The sequence below is a fragment of the Oncorhynchus tshawytscha genome, linkage group LG01 (genome assembly GCF_018296145.1).
Source record: "Oncorhynchus tshawytscha isolate Ot180627B linkage group LG01, Otsh_v2.0, whole genome shotgun sequence".
Lineage (NCBI taxonomy): Eukaryota > Metazoa > Chordata > Actinopteri > Salmoniformes > Salmonidae > Oncorhynchus > Oncorhynchus tshawytscha.
Window position 1 is genome coordinate 49330468 of NC_056429.1, and position 19212 is coordinate 49349679.

General features: G+C 40.5%; 1 protein-coding gene across 1 annotated transcript in view; it reads right to left on the minus strand.

Moving 5' to 3' along the window:
• Window positions 1-1412: 1412 nt before the first annotated feature.
• Window positions 1413-19212, minus strand: part of LOC112260678 (peroxisome proliferator-activated receptor gamma coactivator-related protein 1) — a 37060-nt gene continuing 19260 nt past the window's right edge. Inside the window, exons 10-14 of the mRNA XM_024435972.2 lie at window positions 12310-12498; window positions 11450-11528; window positions 11049-11170; window positions 7717-7868; window positions 1413-2115 (exon numbers count right to left, since the gene is read on the minus strand). Coding sequence (XP_024291740.2) covers window positions 2012-2115; window positions 7717-7868; window positions 11049-11170; window positions 11450-11528; window positions 12310-12498 — 646 coding nt within the window. The 3' untranslated portion in view covers window positions 1413-2011. The remainder of the gene's footprint in view (window positions 2116-7716; window positions 7869-11048; window positions 11171-11449; window positions 11529-12309; window positions 12499-19212) is intronic.

The following is a 19212-nucleotide window of genomic DNA, read 5'->3' on the forward strand; positions in this document are numbered from 1 at the left end:
TTATATATTTTTTTGTTGCTTTTAATCTTTTCATACAAATCTTCACTTCAATAGAAGGTGTAAGCTTGCAAATACAAAAGAAACAACCAAAACAAAGACTAGTAGCTACAGTGCATTTGGAAAGTATTCAGACCACTTGACTTTTTCCACATTAGTCTTATAAAATGGTTAAATTATTTTCTCATCAAATCAACACAATACCCCATAATGACAAATCAAAACAGGTTTAGACATTTTTGCCAAAGTATTAACAGATACCTTAATTACATAAGTATTCAGACCCTTTGCTATGAGACTCAATTGAGCTCAGGTGCATCCTGTTTTCATTGATCTTCCTTGAGCCGTTTCTACAACTGGGATTGGAGTCCACATGTGGTAAATTAAACTGATTGGACAGGATTTGGAAAGCACACACACACACACCTATTTAAGGTCCCACAGTTGACCGTGCATGTCAGAGCAAAAACCAAGCCATGAGGTCGAAGGAATTGTCCGTAGAGCTGGGGCACAGATCTGGGGAAGTGTACCAAAAAAAGTCTGCACTATTCAAGGCCCCCAAGAACACAGTGGCCACCATCATTGTTAAATGGAAGAAGTTTGGAACCACCAAGACTATTTCTAGAGCTGGTCGCCCCGGCCAAACTGAGCAATCGGGGCGTAAGGGCTATGGCCAGGGAGGAGACCAAGAATCAGAGCTCAAGTGTTCCTCTGTGGAAAGCAAAACCTTCCAGATGGACAACCATCTCCGCAGCACTTCACCAATCAGGCCTTTATGGTAAAGTGGCCAGACGGAAGCCACTCCTTAGTAAAAGGCACGACAGACCGCTTGGCGTTTGCAAAAAGGCACCTACAGGAATCTCAGACCATGAGAAACACGATTGTCTGCTCTGATGAAACCAAGATCTTTGGCCTGAATGACAAGCGTCATGTCTGGAAGAAACCTGGCACCATCCCTAAGGTGAAGAATGGTGGCAGCATCATGCTGTGAGGATGTTTTAGACTGGGAGACAAGTCAGGATTGAGGGAAAGATGAACGGAGCAAAGTACAGAGATCCTTGATGAAAACCTGCTCCATGGAGCTCAGGACCTCAGACTGGGACAAAGGTTCACCTTCCAAAAGGACAACAACCCTAAATACACAATGAAGGAGTGGCTTCAGGACAAGTCTCTGAATGTCCCTGAGTGGCCCAGCCAGAGTCCGGATCTGCAGAGAAGAATGGGAGAAACTCCCCAAATACAGGTGTGCCAAGCTTACAGAGTCATACCCAATTAGACTCGAGGCTGTAATCACTGCCAAATGTGCTTAAACAAAGTACTGAGTAAAAGGTCTGAATACTTCAGTTTATTTTGAATACATTTGCAAAAATTTCAAAACGGATTTTGCTTTGTCATTATGGGGTATTGTGTGTAGATTGATGAGGGGGAGAAGTTTTATTAACCCATTTTATAATAAGGTTGTAAGGTAACAAAATGTGGAAAAAGTCAAAGGGTCTGAATACTTTCCGAATGCACTGTATATCACAAAGCAGAAAAATGTGTTATACAGCTAACATGTCGAAACATTCAGAAATAGCATTTTAGAGTTCAAAGATAGACAGGCTTGAAATGAACATGGCATGAATGATTTCACACTTAAACAACCCATATTAAAAAGGCAGACTTCCTCAATTCAACCATTTCCAAATAATGATTCTGATATATTGCTTCAATCAATGACATAGATTACATTTGATTCTTGAATAGAACTATGCCTTATTAGCTTCGTACAATGCTTTAAACCAAGATGTAAAGGTTCCATTACTCTATAATTTCTGATTGCAGCTTTAAACTGTCTTGTATGAACCAGAAAAGAGCTATCTCTGCATGTAAATTAATGTTAGCTGGCTAATGTATCGACCGTGCGTTGTGGTCCACCCCTCGGTCAAGGCGAAGCCAACGATGATAGTGGGAGGAGCCTGCCAACGGCTCTGAGGTAAGTCTTAGTGTGGCGCCCCCAGTGGGCTGACCTCTGTTACCTCTTCAGACTCTTCTGGGCCTGCTTCAGTAAAGTGTCAAAGTCAAGGGCATCAAACTTCCCAGTCACGGGGGCCGACGGGTCACACTCGCGGTTAGAATCTGGAGGAGTGAAGAGGGAAAGAAGATTAGTATTAGGCGGTATACCGGGGTATTTTGAAATACCCACTATGATTTAATGCCATAATTAGTATTTTTATTTTAAGTCAGTATTTAATTGAGAAAGTCACATGGCATGTTTGTTAACAAAGAGCACACGGCGCGATCTAAGTTTCTTGACATGACGATCTACTGTTGAGCAGCGCAAGAGGTGATAAAGTTACACTTGAAAGTCCCACAACTAATGTTACCCAGCTAAATATCTTAACTACCTAAAATGTGCCAAATACATTTTCTCCAGCTCTGGGCCCGATTTCCTGATAGCGAGGGAACTTGGGCTTACAGGTGTTTTAATGATGCAGCTTTCCTACAAACGACCGGAGACGTAACATGCGTTTCTCAAAACACCACATAGAAAGAGCGCTCGCCAAGTGTGTCGCTGAGGCGCACGTCGATACGGATAGGATCGACAGGCAGCGCTGCTCTCAGATCAGCTTTCTCCATTCAAATCTTACCTTAACATAATTATTCTACAACACTGACAACAGATCAGCTCCTAGAAAGATATCAACTATGGCTGCAAATATTGAGTCATCTAATACTAATGCTTAGCCTATAATAGGCACCTCATTGTGGCAATGTTACACATCATGCAACATACAACATACTGGGGCAAAAATTAGATGAGATCCATTTGAAAAATTGTAGGCTAAATGAATGAAAATGACATTTCATTATTATATAGGCCAATAATGTAGGCTATTTATCTTTTAATGCAGTCATTTCAGTTTTAATTCAAAACATATTTTTATTCTTTGCTAGTTTGTAGGGATGTGCATTGTTATTTTAATATCCGAACAGACATTAGTATTCGAATACTTGTGAGATATTAAAGCCCTAACACTGAAAAGACTATACAAATAAAGTATACACGTGACATTGTTGCATACATGAATATACCATGACCATTCAAATTATTAATTTGAAATGCGCCCCGTAAAAGTACCTCGTAGCAGACCGGAAGACTTCATGTGTAGCTTGTTGTTTATGTTGGACAATCAAAAAGTGAAAGTGGCAAAGACACTCAATGTGTAGCAAGTGGAGTGATGGTTCACTAATGCAATATAATGCAAGATGAAATAACATTTCGGAATGAGGTTAGCGAAATGAGGAGTGGGCAAAAACGACCAACCAATAGGTAGGATGCAGTTTTATCTGAAAGGGTTTGGGGAGCACGTGGCCTCAACTAGCCCAGCTAGCTACAGCTACCCAGCTTAGCTCGCAAGCCAGCTCGTCTCGGCTGCTCCATTAAAGACAGTAACTGTTATGTGATAACATTGTGGCCGCTACAAGTTAGCTAGTCTTTGCTGTAACCGAGTTGCCTCGGCATCTTTCTCATCTGACATCTGATCACTCCCATCTCATACAATTGAAGTCGGAAGTTTACATACAACTTAGCCAAATCACAATTCCTGACATTTAAATCCTAGTAAAAACCCCTGTCTTAGGTCAGTTATCACCACTATTTTAAGAAAGTGAAATGTCAGAATAATAGTAGAGATATATATATATATTTCAGTTTTTATTTCTTTCATCACATTCCCAGTGGGTCAGAAGTTTACATACTCAATTAGTATTTGGTAGCATTGCCTTTAAATTGTTTAACTTGGGTTAAACGTTTCGGGTAGCATTCTACAAGTCTCCCACAATAAGTTGGGTGAATTTTGGCCCAATCCTCCTGACAGAGCTGGTGAAACGGAGTTAGGTTTGTAGGCCTCCTTGCTCGCACACGCTTTTTCAGTTCTGCCCACAACTTTTCTATGCGATTGAGATCTGGGCTTTGTGAGGGCCACTCCAATACCTTGACTTTGTTGTCCTTAAGCCATTTTGCCACAACTTTGGAAGTATGCTTGGGGTCATTGTCCATTTGGAAGACCCATTTGCGACCAAGCTTTAACTTCCTGACTGATGTCTTGAGGTGTTGCTTCAAGAATGCCACATGTTCCTACCTCATGATGCCATCAATTTTGTGAAGTGCACCAGTCCCTCCTGCAGAAAAGCACTCCCGCAACATGATGCTGCCACCCCCGTGCTTCAAGGTTGGGATGGTGTTATGCAGCTTGCAAGCATCCCCGTTTTTCCTCCAAACATAACGATAGTCATTATGACCAAACAGTTCTATTTTTGTTTCATCAGACCAGAGGACAATTCTACAAAAAGTATGATCTTTGTCCCCAAGTGCAGTTGCAAATCATAGTCTTTTTTAATGGCGGTTTTGGAGCAGTGGCTTCTTCCTTGTTGTCGATAGGACTCATTTTACTGTGGATATAGATAATTTTGTACCCGTTTCCTCGAGCATCTTTACAAGGTCCTTTGCTGTTGTTCTGGGATGGATTTGCACTTTTCACACCAAAGTATGTTAATCTCTAGGGGACAGAACGCTTCTCCTTCCTGAGCGGTATAATGGCTGCGTGGTCCCACGTTGTTTATACTTGCGTAATATTGTTTGTACAGATGAACGTAGTACATTCAGGCGTTTGTAAATTGCTCCCAAGGATGAACCAGACTTGTGGAGGTCTACAATTATTTTCTGAGGTCTTCTCTGATTTCTTTTGATTTTCCCATGATGTCAAGCAAAGAGACTGAGTTTGAAGGTAGGCCTTGAAATACATCCACAGGTACACCTTCAATTGACTCAAATTATGTCAATTAGCCTATCAGAAGCTTCTAATGCCATGAGAGCATTTTCTGTAATTTTCCAAGCCGTTTAAAGTCACAGTCAACTTAGTGTATGTAAACTTCTGACCCACAGGAATTGTGATACAATGCATTATAAGTGAAATAATCTGTCCGTAAACAATTGTTGGAAAAATTACTTGTGTGATGCACAAAGTAGATGTCCTAACTGACTTGCCAAAACTATAGTTTGTTAACTTTTTATGGCTGCAGGGGCAGTATTGAGTAGCTTGGATGAAAAGGTGCCCATTGTAAACAGCCAGCTCCTCAGTCGCTAATATATGCATATTATTATTGGATAGAAAACTCTAAAGTTTCAAAAACTGTCAAAATATTGTCTGTGAGTATAACAGAACTGATATTAGAGGCGAAACCCAAAGGAAAATCAAAACAGGAAGTGGCTTCTATTTTGAAAACTCCATGTTCCATAGCCTCCCTTTGCTGGATGTAAAGGGATATGAACCAGATTCCTTTTCCTATCGCTTCCTCAAGGTGTCAGTCTTCAGACATAGTTTCAGGCTTTTATTTTGAAAAAATTAGCCAGAACGATATCACGTCAAGTGGTCACATGAGTTTTGCTCATGCAAAAGAGTTTGGATAGGTATTGCTTTTCCCTCTCCTACTGTGAAAGACATTTGCAGTTGATATATTATTGATTATATATATTTAAAACAACCTGAGGATTGATTATAAAAAATGTTTGACATGTTTCTGTGGACATTATGGAAACTATTTTGAATTTTCGTCTGCGTTGTCGTGACCGCTCTTTCCTGTGGATTTCTGAACATAACGCGCCAAACAAACGGAGGTATTTTGGATATAAAAATAATATTTATGGCACAAAAGGAACATTTGTTGTGTAACTGGGAGTCTCGTGAGTGAAAACATCCAAAGAGCAAAGGTAAACGATTAATTTGATTGCTTTTCTGATTTGTGACCAAGCTACCTGATGCTAAGTGTACTTAATGTTTTGTTGTGCGATCAATAAACTTAAACGCTTGGATCGCTTTCACTGTAAAGCATAATTTCAAAATTTGACACAACAGGTGGATTAACAAAAGGCTAAGCTGTTTTCCTATATTGCACTTGTGATTTCATGAATATGAATATTTTTAGTAATATTTGTTGAATGTAGCGCTATGCTATTCAGCAGTTGTTGATGACACTTATCCAGTTAGTGGGATTGCAGCCATAACAAGTTAACAAGAAATTTGCGGAGTGGTTTAAAAACGAGTTTTAATTACTCCAACCGAGTGTATATGTAAACTTCCGACTTCAACTGTATGTTACAAACTGGCCCATCTGTAGCAATATAGCGCAGCAGTGCTCAAGTTAAACTTGTTAAGTTCCTTCAGAAAGTATTCATACCCTTCGATACTTCAGAAAGTATTCATACCCATTCTTGCGTTGGACGTAATTTTTAAAAAAATCTTAGAAAGTTAGAAAATCCAAAGTGTAATTAATATCTTCCCAATGCTCGAATGGATATTAAATGTCTTCATTTTACCCATCTACAAATAGGTGCTCTTCTTTGCGAGGCATTGGAAAACCTCCCCGGTCTATGTCGTTGGGTCTGAAATTCACTGCTCGACTGAGGCAACTTACAAATCATAATAAACACTATTATTGAACAAAGAGTGAGTCCATGTAACTTAAGCAAATGTTTACTCCTGAACTTATTTAGGCTTGCCATAACAAAGAGGTTAAATACTTGACTCAAGATGTCAGCTTTAAATTGATAAACATTAAAACATTTCTGAAAATATAAATCCACTTTGACATTATGGGGTATTGTGTGTTGGCCAGTGACATAAAATCTCAATTGATTTCATATTTACATTTAGGCTGTAGCAACAAAATGTGTAAAAAGTAAAGTGGTTTTACATACTTTGAATGCCCTGTATTTCGAATATCCGGATATCCCACAAAAATGAATCATACTATTCGAATAGTGACATTATTTCAAACCCCCGCTCCTTGTTCGTAACAACTACAAAGACATTGGCAACTTTGTTGTGAAGTGGGACAGGGTAGCCTAGTGGTTAGAGAGTTGGACTAGTAACCGGAAGGTTGCAAGTTCAAACCCCCGAGCTGACTAGGTACAAATCTGTCATTCTGCCCCTGAACAGGCAGTTAAACCCACTGCTCCTAGGCCGTCATTGAAAATAAGAATTTGTTCTTAACTGACTTGCCTAGTTAAATAAAGGTTAAAAAAAATACAAAAATAAAGTTTGCGTTAGACAGAATCAAGATGTTTAGCGGAAACATTGTATAAAGTAATGAAAAAAAAAAAAGACCTAAATGACGCAGCTGTTCTATGAGTGGTCTGAGGAAGCTTGTAAATAAGTGCACTATGCATTTGGTTTGTTAATGTGCCAGCTAGCCACCTATATAGCTTGCAAGATCAAGCATCTTGGTTCGAGCAGAGCATCAAAATGTGAGATAGTTACACAACTAGGAGCATGTTGTCTGTCCATGGAATTCGCTTGAGCTTGTTAGCATTTAGCTAGCATCCACTATAGGAATTTGCTAGTACTTTAAGCATTTGATTGCATTTTTTGGTTAAGAAATAGCACCCCTTGTGTGCATTTCCGGTAATACCGTATACCCTGGTATGGTACAGGAACAGTAGGTATGGAAATCTGAATACTGTCCAACCCTAATTAGCATCACCTGCAGGATTTTTGAGGGAACATAATCTTTTCTAGCTCTCCTTGCATCACTGCAATCAGATGTAGGTGTATACCAAGAAAGGTGACAGTACAATATGATAATTTTATCGTAATACTGACAACTAGTACCAGTGTTGACAACCCAAAAAAATGGCATTCATATTTACACAAATTATTTCTATAAGCCATGTTTTACCTAGATCAGCATAGCTCGTCTTGCAGAACTGTCTCCTTCCTCCGAAGCAAAGGTCAAAGGGGAGTTCGTCAGGCTTACGGAGCTTGCTGCCGTTCTCGATGGCCGTGAATGCATCCTTCGTATCGTAGTAGGTCACAAACCCATAGTTATCCCTGTCACAGAGATTGAAAAGCAAATATTAAACATGCAGGAGACAGAGGGTTGGAAGACATTTTAAAATTCAAAAGACAAACATTTGCATTAATTAGTGGACAATGTTGGGTAGTCCCTCCTTGTTGGTTGGTTTTCTGCTGCTTGGTGACATGAACACTACTAGATCGTGTTGAGGTGTGAGTTCTTAAAAGAGCCACTGGTGGTTTAGCCTGGTTGTTGCTGTAGCAGCTGTAGTTTGGCCTGAGAGACCACGGAAAGGGTCAAGCAAGGGTTGGTGTTCTGGGTCGGGGAAGAAAATTAGTCTTCCAGATGTGTTCAGCAAGCACAAAATGTTTAGCGACGGAAGTGGTAAGACCATGGATGTGGCGGTCATCAAATTTTGTCATAACCATCATGCAAGTAACTGCTGGTCTTACAGTCATTTACTGTTAATTAACAAACATGTTTAGCATCTTCGGGGTTCCACACTTAGCCAACAAGCAACTAATGCAAACCTTTGAAACATCTACACTTCAAAAAAGTCAAATAAAACCATTCAATATAGCCTAGACCATCACAATCGATCCATTTTAGGCAGGCCTAAAAAAACAAAGAAAATGTAGCACATTTTACAAAACAGAATAGCATATTCTGAGCCGTCCTTATGTTAGGCTCTGCCCTTGATATGCCATGTGACTAGACTATGGGGCTACACTAGTTTATTAAGCAGACAAGATGTGCTTATAATTCCCATGGCATTATTTTATAGTAAGAATCAAATTCAACATAGCTGAAAAAAATAAAAATGATATTTTTCTCCAAACGATTTCCCATGGAGTGCGCACATGCTGCAATTTGGTGTTGAGAATTTGAAAAAAAATTGTGTGAGACACAAATCTTGTTTTGATTTCTAATACATTAAGGCTGCATGATGCGACTAATGATGATTTGAAAAAAGTGAAGCCATGCACTCTGCTCCGTTTCTTGTGCAGGCTGCACAGACTTCACCTTTCTCATTCGCAATTTGACAAGCACTTCATAATATTCTCACCCATCAGACTATTCAAAGTAATCTTGTCTTTACTCATGACCTAAATGTGTGTAATTAGAGGACCATCCTCGGTGAATTTTGTAAAAACTACATTTCAAACATTTAAAAAGTAAACAATTTTAGATTACACTATACTAAATATAATCACGTATCACCAAATAATTGATTAAAACACTTTTTCAAAGACGGTCTATAGTAGCCTCAACAGGACTGTAGGGTAGCACCATGGTACAGCCGGAGGACAGCTAGCTTCCGTCCTTCTCTGGGTACATTGACTTCAATACAAAACCTAGGAGGCGCATGGTTCTCACCCCCTTCCATAGAATTACATAGTATTTATGACAGCTTCCAGAGAGGTCCTCCAACCTATCAGAGCTCTTGCAGCATGAACTGACCTGTTGTCCACCCAATCAAAGAATCAGAGAATGAATCTAGTATAGAAACCATAAGCTATAGCTAGCTAGAACTATGGTGCATTAAAATGTAGTGAGTAGTTGAAAGAAAGATGATAGTTGAACAGTTAACAAATTCATTTCTTCAAAAATGGATTAGTGAGAAAGTGTCCCCTCCCCAGTTTCACTTAGCTAGCTATAGTCACCTACTCAAACACCCTGCTGAAACAGAGGGATGTTATGTTAGCTAGCTGGCTAACGAGAAGTCCACAAGCAAAGGGAAGAGGTAAAGCGCATAAATGCGAGAAGGAATACTACTGCTATAAAATATCACTGTGCTTTCACGTGATCAGGGTTGTATTCATTCCACTGATTCTGTTAAATGTTACTTAAACGGAAGAAAACGGAACAACAGGGATAAACACCTGAATTTGTCCAACAGAAACGCTCATTTGCAACTGTTGGACTAATGAATACAGCCTATATCAGCTAGATGCAGGCAAGAGTGTGCAAGGCGGTATTGAATGACACCGTCTGTCCATGTGTTACTGTCTGTCACATCAAATTTGTTGTAGCAACCTGATGGGTATAGGGAAAATTTGAGTACTCTAAACCTATCGCTGTTACATTGAACTGGGTGAATGGAATTTGAGTAACAGTCACCCAATAGGTTGTTAATAGAAATGAGACCACTCATGAGAAACAAATCGTCCTCTTAAAACGGCACTGATCGCCACAGGTGCAATTATTTCTTATTTAGAATGGGCCACAAAAAAAAGTAATCTGTTGCCTGCACTCAAGTAGCGAATATGTGCGATTATGTTTTTAATATGCCAGGTAGGCTTTACCAGTTGTAAAGTGGAATGAATGTGCTTAATTTAAGGTATTTATCAATAAATATAGCAGGACGAGAAAGCTGGGACCCTCATATTGAGCAGTCAAAACACTTCACATGCAATTGCGCAATGACTAGCCTTATAAGAACACATTTCACTAGGCTCTGTAGGCTATGGGCTCTCCAGACTATTCAATTTAGTCTTGTCTTTACATGTACTAAATATTATGTGTGAAATCACATTTGATTTAGAAAATAGGCCATTATGCACCTGTCGAAACAGGGGCATAACAAAGACATCTGTACACACTTGAATAGCGAATGGAGGACATTTTCCCGCGGTTAATTTTCATTCCAGCTAGGTAGGCTACTCCAGTTGTGCTTAATATTATCAACATTAGGAAAATTGAGAAATAAAATAGGCCTAGTCTATAGAAAGCTGATGGAGGCCATCAAAACTGTTCTTACACAATTGCATAGCCTATAGAAATGTTGCACAACGTGGGCTTATAGGACCACTTATTTAATTGCATGCATCAACCAGCTATGAGGAGCTGGCTCTCGCTACACAACAAGTGATCCTATTCCACTTAATCTCAATGCCAGGGCTCTCATGAAATGTTTGATTTTCAATTGCATTTACATTGATGCCAGCGTGATTAGAGGGACAATAGAGCATTGAGTACCAGGCCATTAGCGACTTGCCGTTAGCAAGTTTGCCATCAGAGAAGCCTCTTTACCATGACTGCAATCATGACTCGTGACTGGTGTGGAGGTAAAATGATCACCGTAACAGCCCTAGGTAGGATTCAGACCTGTTCAATAGAACTCGTTTTTAGTTTCAAAATGTTTTCCATATTGTGCCATTCCAGGCATTACTCGTTATTGAAACAAAACATGACTGGTGTTTCAGAGTACTTACCCATGGCCTCTGAAATGTAAAGTGCACTCCTCAATCTCTCCGTACAGAGAGAAGCGTTCCTTCAGCTCTTTATGAGTCATTGTCTCTCGGATTCTCCCTACGTAAACAACCCTACGCTCCTCCTGAGGGGAGAGAGCACGGCATTAGTCAGCTGACAATTATTTATCTTCACCATACACACACACGGTATCAGACAAGGCACTATTGACTTCAATGTCTGAGAAGGGGCCCTTCTCAGACAAATGCCTATGTCTTCAATTGAAAAGGAGACGCTGCTCTGGGGAACTGAACCCAGAGACAGAACGTGACCTTGACCCAGTGACCCCCAGAGACAGACTGTCCTGACTTATCATCGTATCATCACTAGCCAACTTCACTTTAATAGAAAAGTATGTACTCACAATGGCTTTATCTTTGAGTCTCTTCACCACCTCACCGTTTTCTCTAGATTCAGGCCGGTAGCCTGGTCTGAAAAACGGGCTGTGGAAAGAAATGGAATAGGAGACGTGGTCAATGTTATACAATTGAAAAAAAATCTGTATCCATGAAGCTAAGTACAGTGCATTCTAAAGCATGAAAACATGCTCCAGAGTGCTCAGGACTTCAGACGGGGACGAAGGTTCACCTTCCAACAGGGCAATGACCCTAAACACATAGCCAAGACAATGCAGGAGTGGCTTCGGGACAAGTCACTGAATGTCTTTGAGTTGACCAGCCAGAGTCAGGACTTGAACCCAATCAAACATCTCTGGAGAGACCTGAAAATAGCTGTGCAGTGACGCTCCCCATCCAACCTGACAGACCTTGAGGATCTGCAGAGAAGAATGGGAGAAACTCCCCAAATACAGGTGTGCCAAGCTTGTAGCTTCATACCAAAGAAGACAAGGCTGTAATCGCTGCCAAAGGTGCTTCAACAAAACAATGAGTAAAAGGTCTTAATACTTACGTACATTTATATTTCATTTTTTATAATTTTGCAAACATTTCTAAAAAACAGTTTTTGCTTTGTCATTATGGGGTATGGGAAAAAACAATTTCATCAATTTTAGAATAAGGCTGTAACGTAACAAAATGTGGAAAAGGTCAAGTGTTCTGAATACTTTACGAATGCACTGTAAATTACGTTATCCTATCCCAAGTAGTCAGGAAAACATACACTGATCTGACTGCACTGCATGCATTTTTGGTTCATTTGAACTGACCAATACCATAGAAAAAAAATGAAACTCATGGTTGTTTATGAGGAAAGTGCTTAAATTACCTGCGTTGTCTGCTGCATCTACTCCACGCCCGTCTGTGGGGAGAGCGGGAACGGGACCTACTCCATGATCGGGAAGAGGAGTAGGAATATCGCCGCCGCCTTGGAAAGCAGTCCAGGGAAGGAGAGGAGGAACGAGAAGAGGAGCAAGATGAGGCACTGAAGCTGCTATCAGAGTGACGGGGCCTGTACCTGGAGGAGAGATGAACGGGAAGGAGAAGGGAATCTGTCAGTATTGTCAGATTAGGATGGACTGGATATCACCATTAGTCATATTGGTTTAAGCCAATGACATCACCTTTTTGATTGCTACATTGGTAGCAGATGGAGGGAGGGACAGAATGGAATCATGTAGTAACCCAAAAAAAAAAGAAGTGTTAAACAAATGAAAACAAAGACACGGCTGTTGTAACCAAAAATCTCAAATTTGGACTCAGACCAAAAGGATCGATTTCCACCACTCTAATGTCCATTGATTGTGTTTCTTGCCCCAAGCAAGTCTCCTCTTCTTATTTGTGTGCTTTAGTAGTGGTTTCTTTGCAGCAATTCGCCCATGAATGCCTAGTTCACACAGTCTCCTCTGTTGATGTTGAGATGTGTCTGTTACTTGAACTCAAGCATTTATCTGGGCTGCTATTTGAGGCTGGTAACTAATTAACTTGTTAACTCTGCTGCAGAGGACTTTGGGTCTTCCTTTTTCTGTGGCGGTCCTCATGAGAGCCAGTTCCATCATAGCACTTGATGGTTTTTGCAACTGCACTTGAAGACAATTTTAAAGTCCTTGACATTTTCCAGATTGACTGACCTTCTTGTCTTAAAGTAATGATGGACTGTCATTTCTCTTTGCTTATTTGAGCTGTTCTTGTCATAATATAGACTTGGTCTTATACCAAATTGGGCTATCTTCTGTATACCACCCCTATCTTGTCACAACAGAACTGATTGGCTCAAACGCATTGAGGAAATAAATACCATAAATGAACTTTTAACAAGGCACACCTGTTAATTGAAATGCATTCCAGGTGACTACCTCATTGAGCTGGTTGAGAGAATACCAAGAGTTTGTAAAGCTGTCATCAAGGCAAAGGGTGGCTACTTTGAAGAATCTCAAATACATTTAGATTTTTAAAACACTTTTTTGTTTACTACATTATTCCATGTGTTATTTCATAGTTTTGATGTCTTCACTATTATTCTACAATGTAGAAAATAGTAAAAAATAAAGAAAAATCCTTTTGACTGGTACTGTATTTGTTCAAAACAGATACAAATTCATCTCTGCTAGAGGTCGACCGATTAGTCGCCATGGCGATTAATTAGGGCCAATTTAAAGTTTTCATAACAATCGGTAATCAGCCTTTTTGGACACAGATTACATTACAATCCATGAGGAAACTGCATGGCAGGCTGACCACCTATCACGTGAGTCCAGCGTCAAAAGGACCCTGGTCATTTGCTAGCTAACATTAAACTTACCTTATAAAAAACTATCTTCACATAATCACTAGATAACCTAGTAATATCAACCATCTGCAGTTAACTAGCTTGTCCTGCGTTGCATATAATTCATTTAATGTTAATTTATCATCAAATCACAGCCTACTTCAACTTTGCCAAACGGGTGATGATTTAACAGAAGCACATTTGTGAAAAAAGCATGTTTGCTGCACATATGTACCTAACCATAAACATCAATGCCTTTCTTAAAATCAATACACAGAAGTTATATTTTTTTTAAACCTGCATATTTAGTTAACCTTTTTGGGATAGGGGGCAGCATTTTCACTTTTGGATGAATAGCGTGCCCAGAGTTGGGAAAATCTTGTGCAATACACCGACGCATGTCTTGTATTCAAGATCCTTAATGGCCTGGCTCCCCCTCCACTCAATATTTTTGTTAAACAGAAAACCCAGACATATGGCAGCAGATCCACAAGGTCTGCCATGAGAGGTGACTGTATAGTTCCTTTAAGGAAAAGCACCTTTAGTAAATCTGCATTCTCTGTGAGAGCTTCCCATGTCTGGAATACACTGCCATCAGACACACATAACTGCACCACATATCACACTTTCACAAAATGCTTGAAGACATGGCTAAAGGTCAATCAGATTTGTGAAAATGGTCCCTAGCTGTGTGTTGCCGCTCTCCATGTTGTCTGTTGTCTGTAGCTTGTGAGGTGTGGAAACACTTTGTTGCTTTTATGAATTTTGTCTTGCTGCTTTTTGTTCTATGTTGCTCTGTCTGTATGCTACGTCTTGCTTGTCCTATGTTGCTCTGTCTGTATGCTATGTCTTGCTTGTCCTATGTTGCTATGTCTTGCTTGTTCCATGTTGCTATTGTCTATATTGTAATTGTTTTTAATAACCTGCCCAGGGATTGCGGTTGAAAATTAGCCGGCTGGCTAAAACCGGCACTTTTACTGAAATGTTGATTAATGTGCACTGTCCCTGTAAAAATAAAAATAAACTCAAACTCAGAGTGAACCGTCTCCTACTCTGTCCCAGATGCTAATATATGCATATTATTAGTAGTAGTATTGGATAGAAAACACTGAAGTTTCTAAAACTGTTTGAATGATGTCTGTGAGAATAACAGAACTCATATGGCAGGTGAAAATCTGAGAAAAATCCAACCAGAAGTGGGATATCGGAGGTTTGTAGTTTTTCAAAGCTTGGCCTACTGAATACACCTTGAGATAAGGATAGTTGCACTTCCTACAGCGTCCACTAGATGTCAACCGTCTTTAGAAACGTGAATGAGGATTCTACTATAAAAGGAGGGGCTCATGAGGCCTGTTTGAGTCAGTGGTCTGGCAGAGTGTCTCAGGCTCGTGACGAGAGCCCCGACAGAGTTACCTCTCCTTCCAGTGCTTTTCTGAAGACAAAGGAATTCTCCGGTTGGAACATTATTGATGTTTTATGTTAAAAACATAGTAAAGTTTGATTACATACATCGTTTGACATGTTTCTAAAGGACTAATGGAACTTTTAGAGTTTTTGTCGGATGAAGTGCCTGCGCCTCATGAAGATGGATTACTGGGCTGAACACGCTAACAACAAGTGGCTATTTGGACATAAATGATGGAACAAATCAGTCATTTATGTCTAACTGGGTTTCCTGGGAGTGCCTTCTGATGAAGATCAAAGGTAAGTGAATATTTATGGTGTAATTTCTAACTTCTGTTGACTCCAACATGGCGGATATTTCTCTGGGTGTTGTGGGTTCTGAGCACCGTTCTCAGATTATGCTTTTTCCATAAAGTTTTTTTGAAATCTGACACAGCGGTTGCATTAACCTGTTGAGACTCTAGGGGCAGTATTTTCATTTTTGGGGGAAAAAATGTTCCCGTTTTAAAACAGGATATTTTGTCAGGACAACAGCTTTGGATAGAAAACACTCAAACGTTTCCAAAACTGTAAAGATATTGTCTGTGAGTATAACAGAACTGATGTTGCAGGCGAAAGCCTGAGAAAAATCCAATCCGGAAGTGCCCCAGGTTTTGAAAGCGCTGCGTGCCAATGAGTCCCCATTGACCTGTGAACGTGCTATGAACCAGCTTACGCTTTCTACGTATTCCCCAAGGTGCCTACAGCATTGTGGCGTAGTTTTACGCATTTATGTTGAAGAATACCCGTAGGGGGCTACATTGCGCAAGTGGTCACATGATGCTCCCGGAGAGAAAATCTCACGTAAAGTACAGAGGTAGCCATTATTCCAATCGCTTCTACTGAGAAACCAATTGTCCCGGTGGATATATTATCAAATATATATTTGAAAAACACCTTGAGGATTGATTCTAAACAAAGTTTGCCATGTTTCTGTCGATATTGTGGAGCTAATTTGGAATATTTTCGGTGTTGTCGTGACCACAATTTCCGGTCGATTTCTCAGCCAAACGTGAAGAACAAAACGGAGCTATTTCGCCTACAAAAATAATATTTGAGGAAAAAAATGAACTTTGGCTATCTACCTGGGAGTCTCGTGAGTGAAAACATCTGAAGTTCATCAAAGGTAAACGATTTAATTTGATTGCTTTTCTGATTTTCGTGACAAGGTTGCCTGCTGCTAGCAAGGCATAATGCTATGCTAGGCTATCGATAAACTTACACAAATGCTTGTCTAGCTTTGGCTGTAAAGCATATTTTGAAAATCTGAGATGACAGGGTGATTAACAAAAGGCTAAGCTGTGTTAAAATATATTTCACTTGTGATTTTCATGAATAGGAAGATTTATGTCCGTTGCGTTATGCTAATTAGTGTCAGATGATAACGGTCCCGTTCACGGGATGGGGTGTCACTAGAGGTTAAGGAGAAGTATATCTTAAATTCTGTGAACAGTTGCATCTTTTATCAATGTTTATTATGAGTATTTCTGCAAAATCACTGGATGTTTTGTAATCAAAACATTACTGCACGTAACGCGCCAATGTAAACAGATATTTGGATATAAATGTGCACATTATCGAACAAAACATACATGTATTGTGTAACATGATGTCATATGAGTGTCATCTGATGAAGATCAAAGGTTAGTGATTCATTTGATCTATATATCTGCTTTTTGTGACTCCTCTCTTTGGCTGGAAAAATGGCTGAGTGCTTTTATACTTGGCTATGACCTAACATAAACATGTTGTGCTTTCGCTGTAAAGCATTTATTTAAAAGAATTTTTTTTTAAATCGGACACGATGGGTAAATTAACAAGATGTTTATCTTTCATTTTCTGTATTGGACTTGTTAATGTGTGAAAGTTACATATTTCAAAAAAATATTTTTGAATTTCGAGCGCTGCCTTTTCAGCGGAATGTTGTCGAGGGGTTCCGCTAAGGTTAAGGAATTCATGTTAGCAGGCAATATTAACTAGTGAAATTGTGTCACTTCTCTTCTCTTCACTTCTCTGTGTTCATTGCAAGCAGAGTCAGGGTTTATGCAACAGTTTGGGCTTCCTGGCTCATTGCGAACTGTGTTTCTTACTAACAAAGACCATATCAATTTGCTAGAATTTTACATAACATTGAAGGTTGTGCAATGTAACAGCAATATTTAGACTTAGGGTTGCCACCCGTTCTTCAAAATACGGAATGGTTCCGTATTTCACTGAAAGAATAATCGTTTTGTTTTCTAAATGATATTTTCCGGATTTGACCATATTAATGACCAAAGGCTCGTATTTCTGTGTGTTTATTATAATTAAATTTATGATTTGATATTTGATAGAGCAGTCGGAGCGGTGGTAGGCAGCAGCAGGCTCGTAAGCATTCATTCATTGGAGCAGCGCTTAGCAAACCTTGAAGCACAGCTCTGTTTATGACTTCAAGCCTATCAACTCCCGAGATTAGGCTGGCAATACTAAAGTGCCTATAAGAACATCCAATAGTCAAAGGTATATAAAATACACTGCTCAAAAAAATAAAAGGGAACACTAAAATAACATCCTAGATCTGAATGAATGAAATATTCTTATTAACTACTTTTCTCTTTACATAGTTGAATGTGCTGACAACAAATCACACAAAAATGATCAATGGAAATCAAATTTATCAACCCATAGAGGTCTGGATTTGGAGTCACACTCAAAATTAAAGTGGAAAACCACACTACAGGCTGATCCAACTTTGATGTAATGTCCTGAAAACAAGTCAAAATGAGGCTCAGTAGTGTGTGGCCTCCACGTGCCTGTATGACCTCCCTACAACACCTGGGCATGCTCCTGATGAGGTGGCGGATGGTCTCCTGAGGGATCTTCTCCCAGACCTGGAGTAAAGCATCCGCCAACTCCTGAACAGTCTGTGGTGCAACGTGGCGTTGGTGGATGGAGCGAGGCATGATGTCCCAGATGTGCTCAATTGGATTCAGGTCTGGGGAACGGGCGGGCCAGTCCATAGCATCAATGCCTTCCTCTTGCAGGAACTGCTGACACACTCCAGCCACATGAGGTCTAGCATTGTCTTGCATTAGGAGGAACCCAGGGCCAACCGCACCCGCATACGGTCTCACAAGGGGTCTGAGGATCTCATCTCGGTACCTAATGGCAGTCAGGCTACCTCTGGCGAGCACATGGAGGGCTGTGCGGCCCCCCCAGAGAAATGCCACCCCACACCATGACTGACCCACCGCCAAACCGGTCATGCTGGAGGATGTTGCAGGCAGCAGAACGTTCTCCACAGCGTTTCCAGACTCTGTCACGTGCTCAGTGTGAACCTGCTTTCATCTGTGAAGAGCACAGGGCGCCAGTGGCGAATTTGCCAATCTTGGTGATCTCTGGCAAATGCCAAACGTCCTGCACGGTGTTGGGCTGTAAGCACAACCCCCACCTGTGGACGTCGGGCCCTCATACCACTCTCATGGAGTCTGTTTCTGACCGTTTGAGCAGACACATGCACATTTGTGGCCTGCTGGAGGTCATTTTGCAAGGCTCTGGCAGTGCTCCTCCTGCTCCTCCTTGCACAAAGGCGGAGGTAGCGGTCCTACTGTTGGGTTGTTGCCCTCCTATGGCCTCCTCCACATCTCCTGATGTACTGGCCTGTCTCCTGGTAGCGCCTCCATGCTCTGAACACTACGCTGACAGACACAGCAAACCTTCTTGCCACAGCTCGCATTGATATGCCATCCTGGATGAGCTGCACTACCTGAGCCACTTGTGTGGGTTGTAGACTCCGTCTCATGCTACCACTAGAGTGAAAGCACCGCCAGCATTCAAAAGTGACCAAAACATCAGCCAGGAAGCATAGGAACTGAGAAGTGGTCTGTGGTCACCACCTGCAGAACCACTCCTTTATTGTGGGTGTCTTGCTAATTGCCTATAATTTCCACCTGTTGTCTATTCCATTTGCACAACAGCATGTGAAATTTATTGTCAATCAGTGTTGCTTCCTAAGTGGACAGTTTGATTTCACAGAAGTGT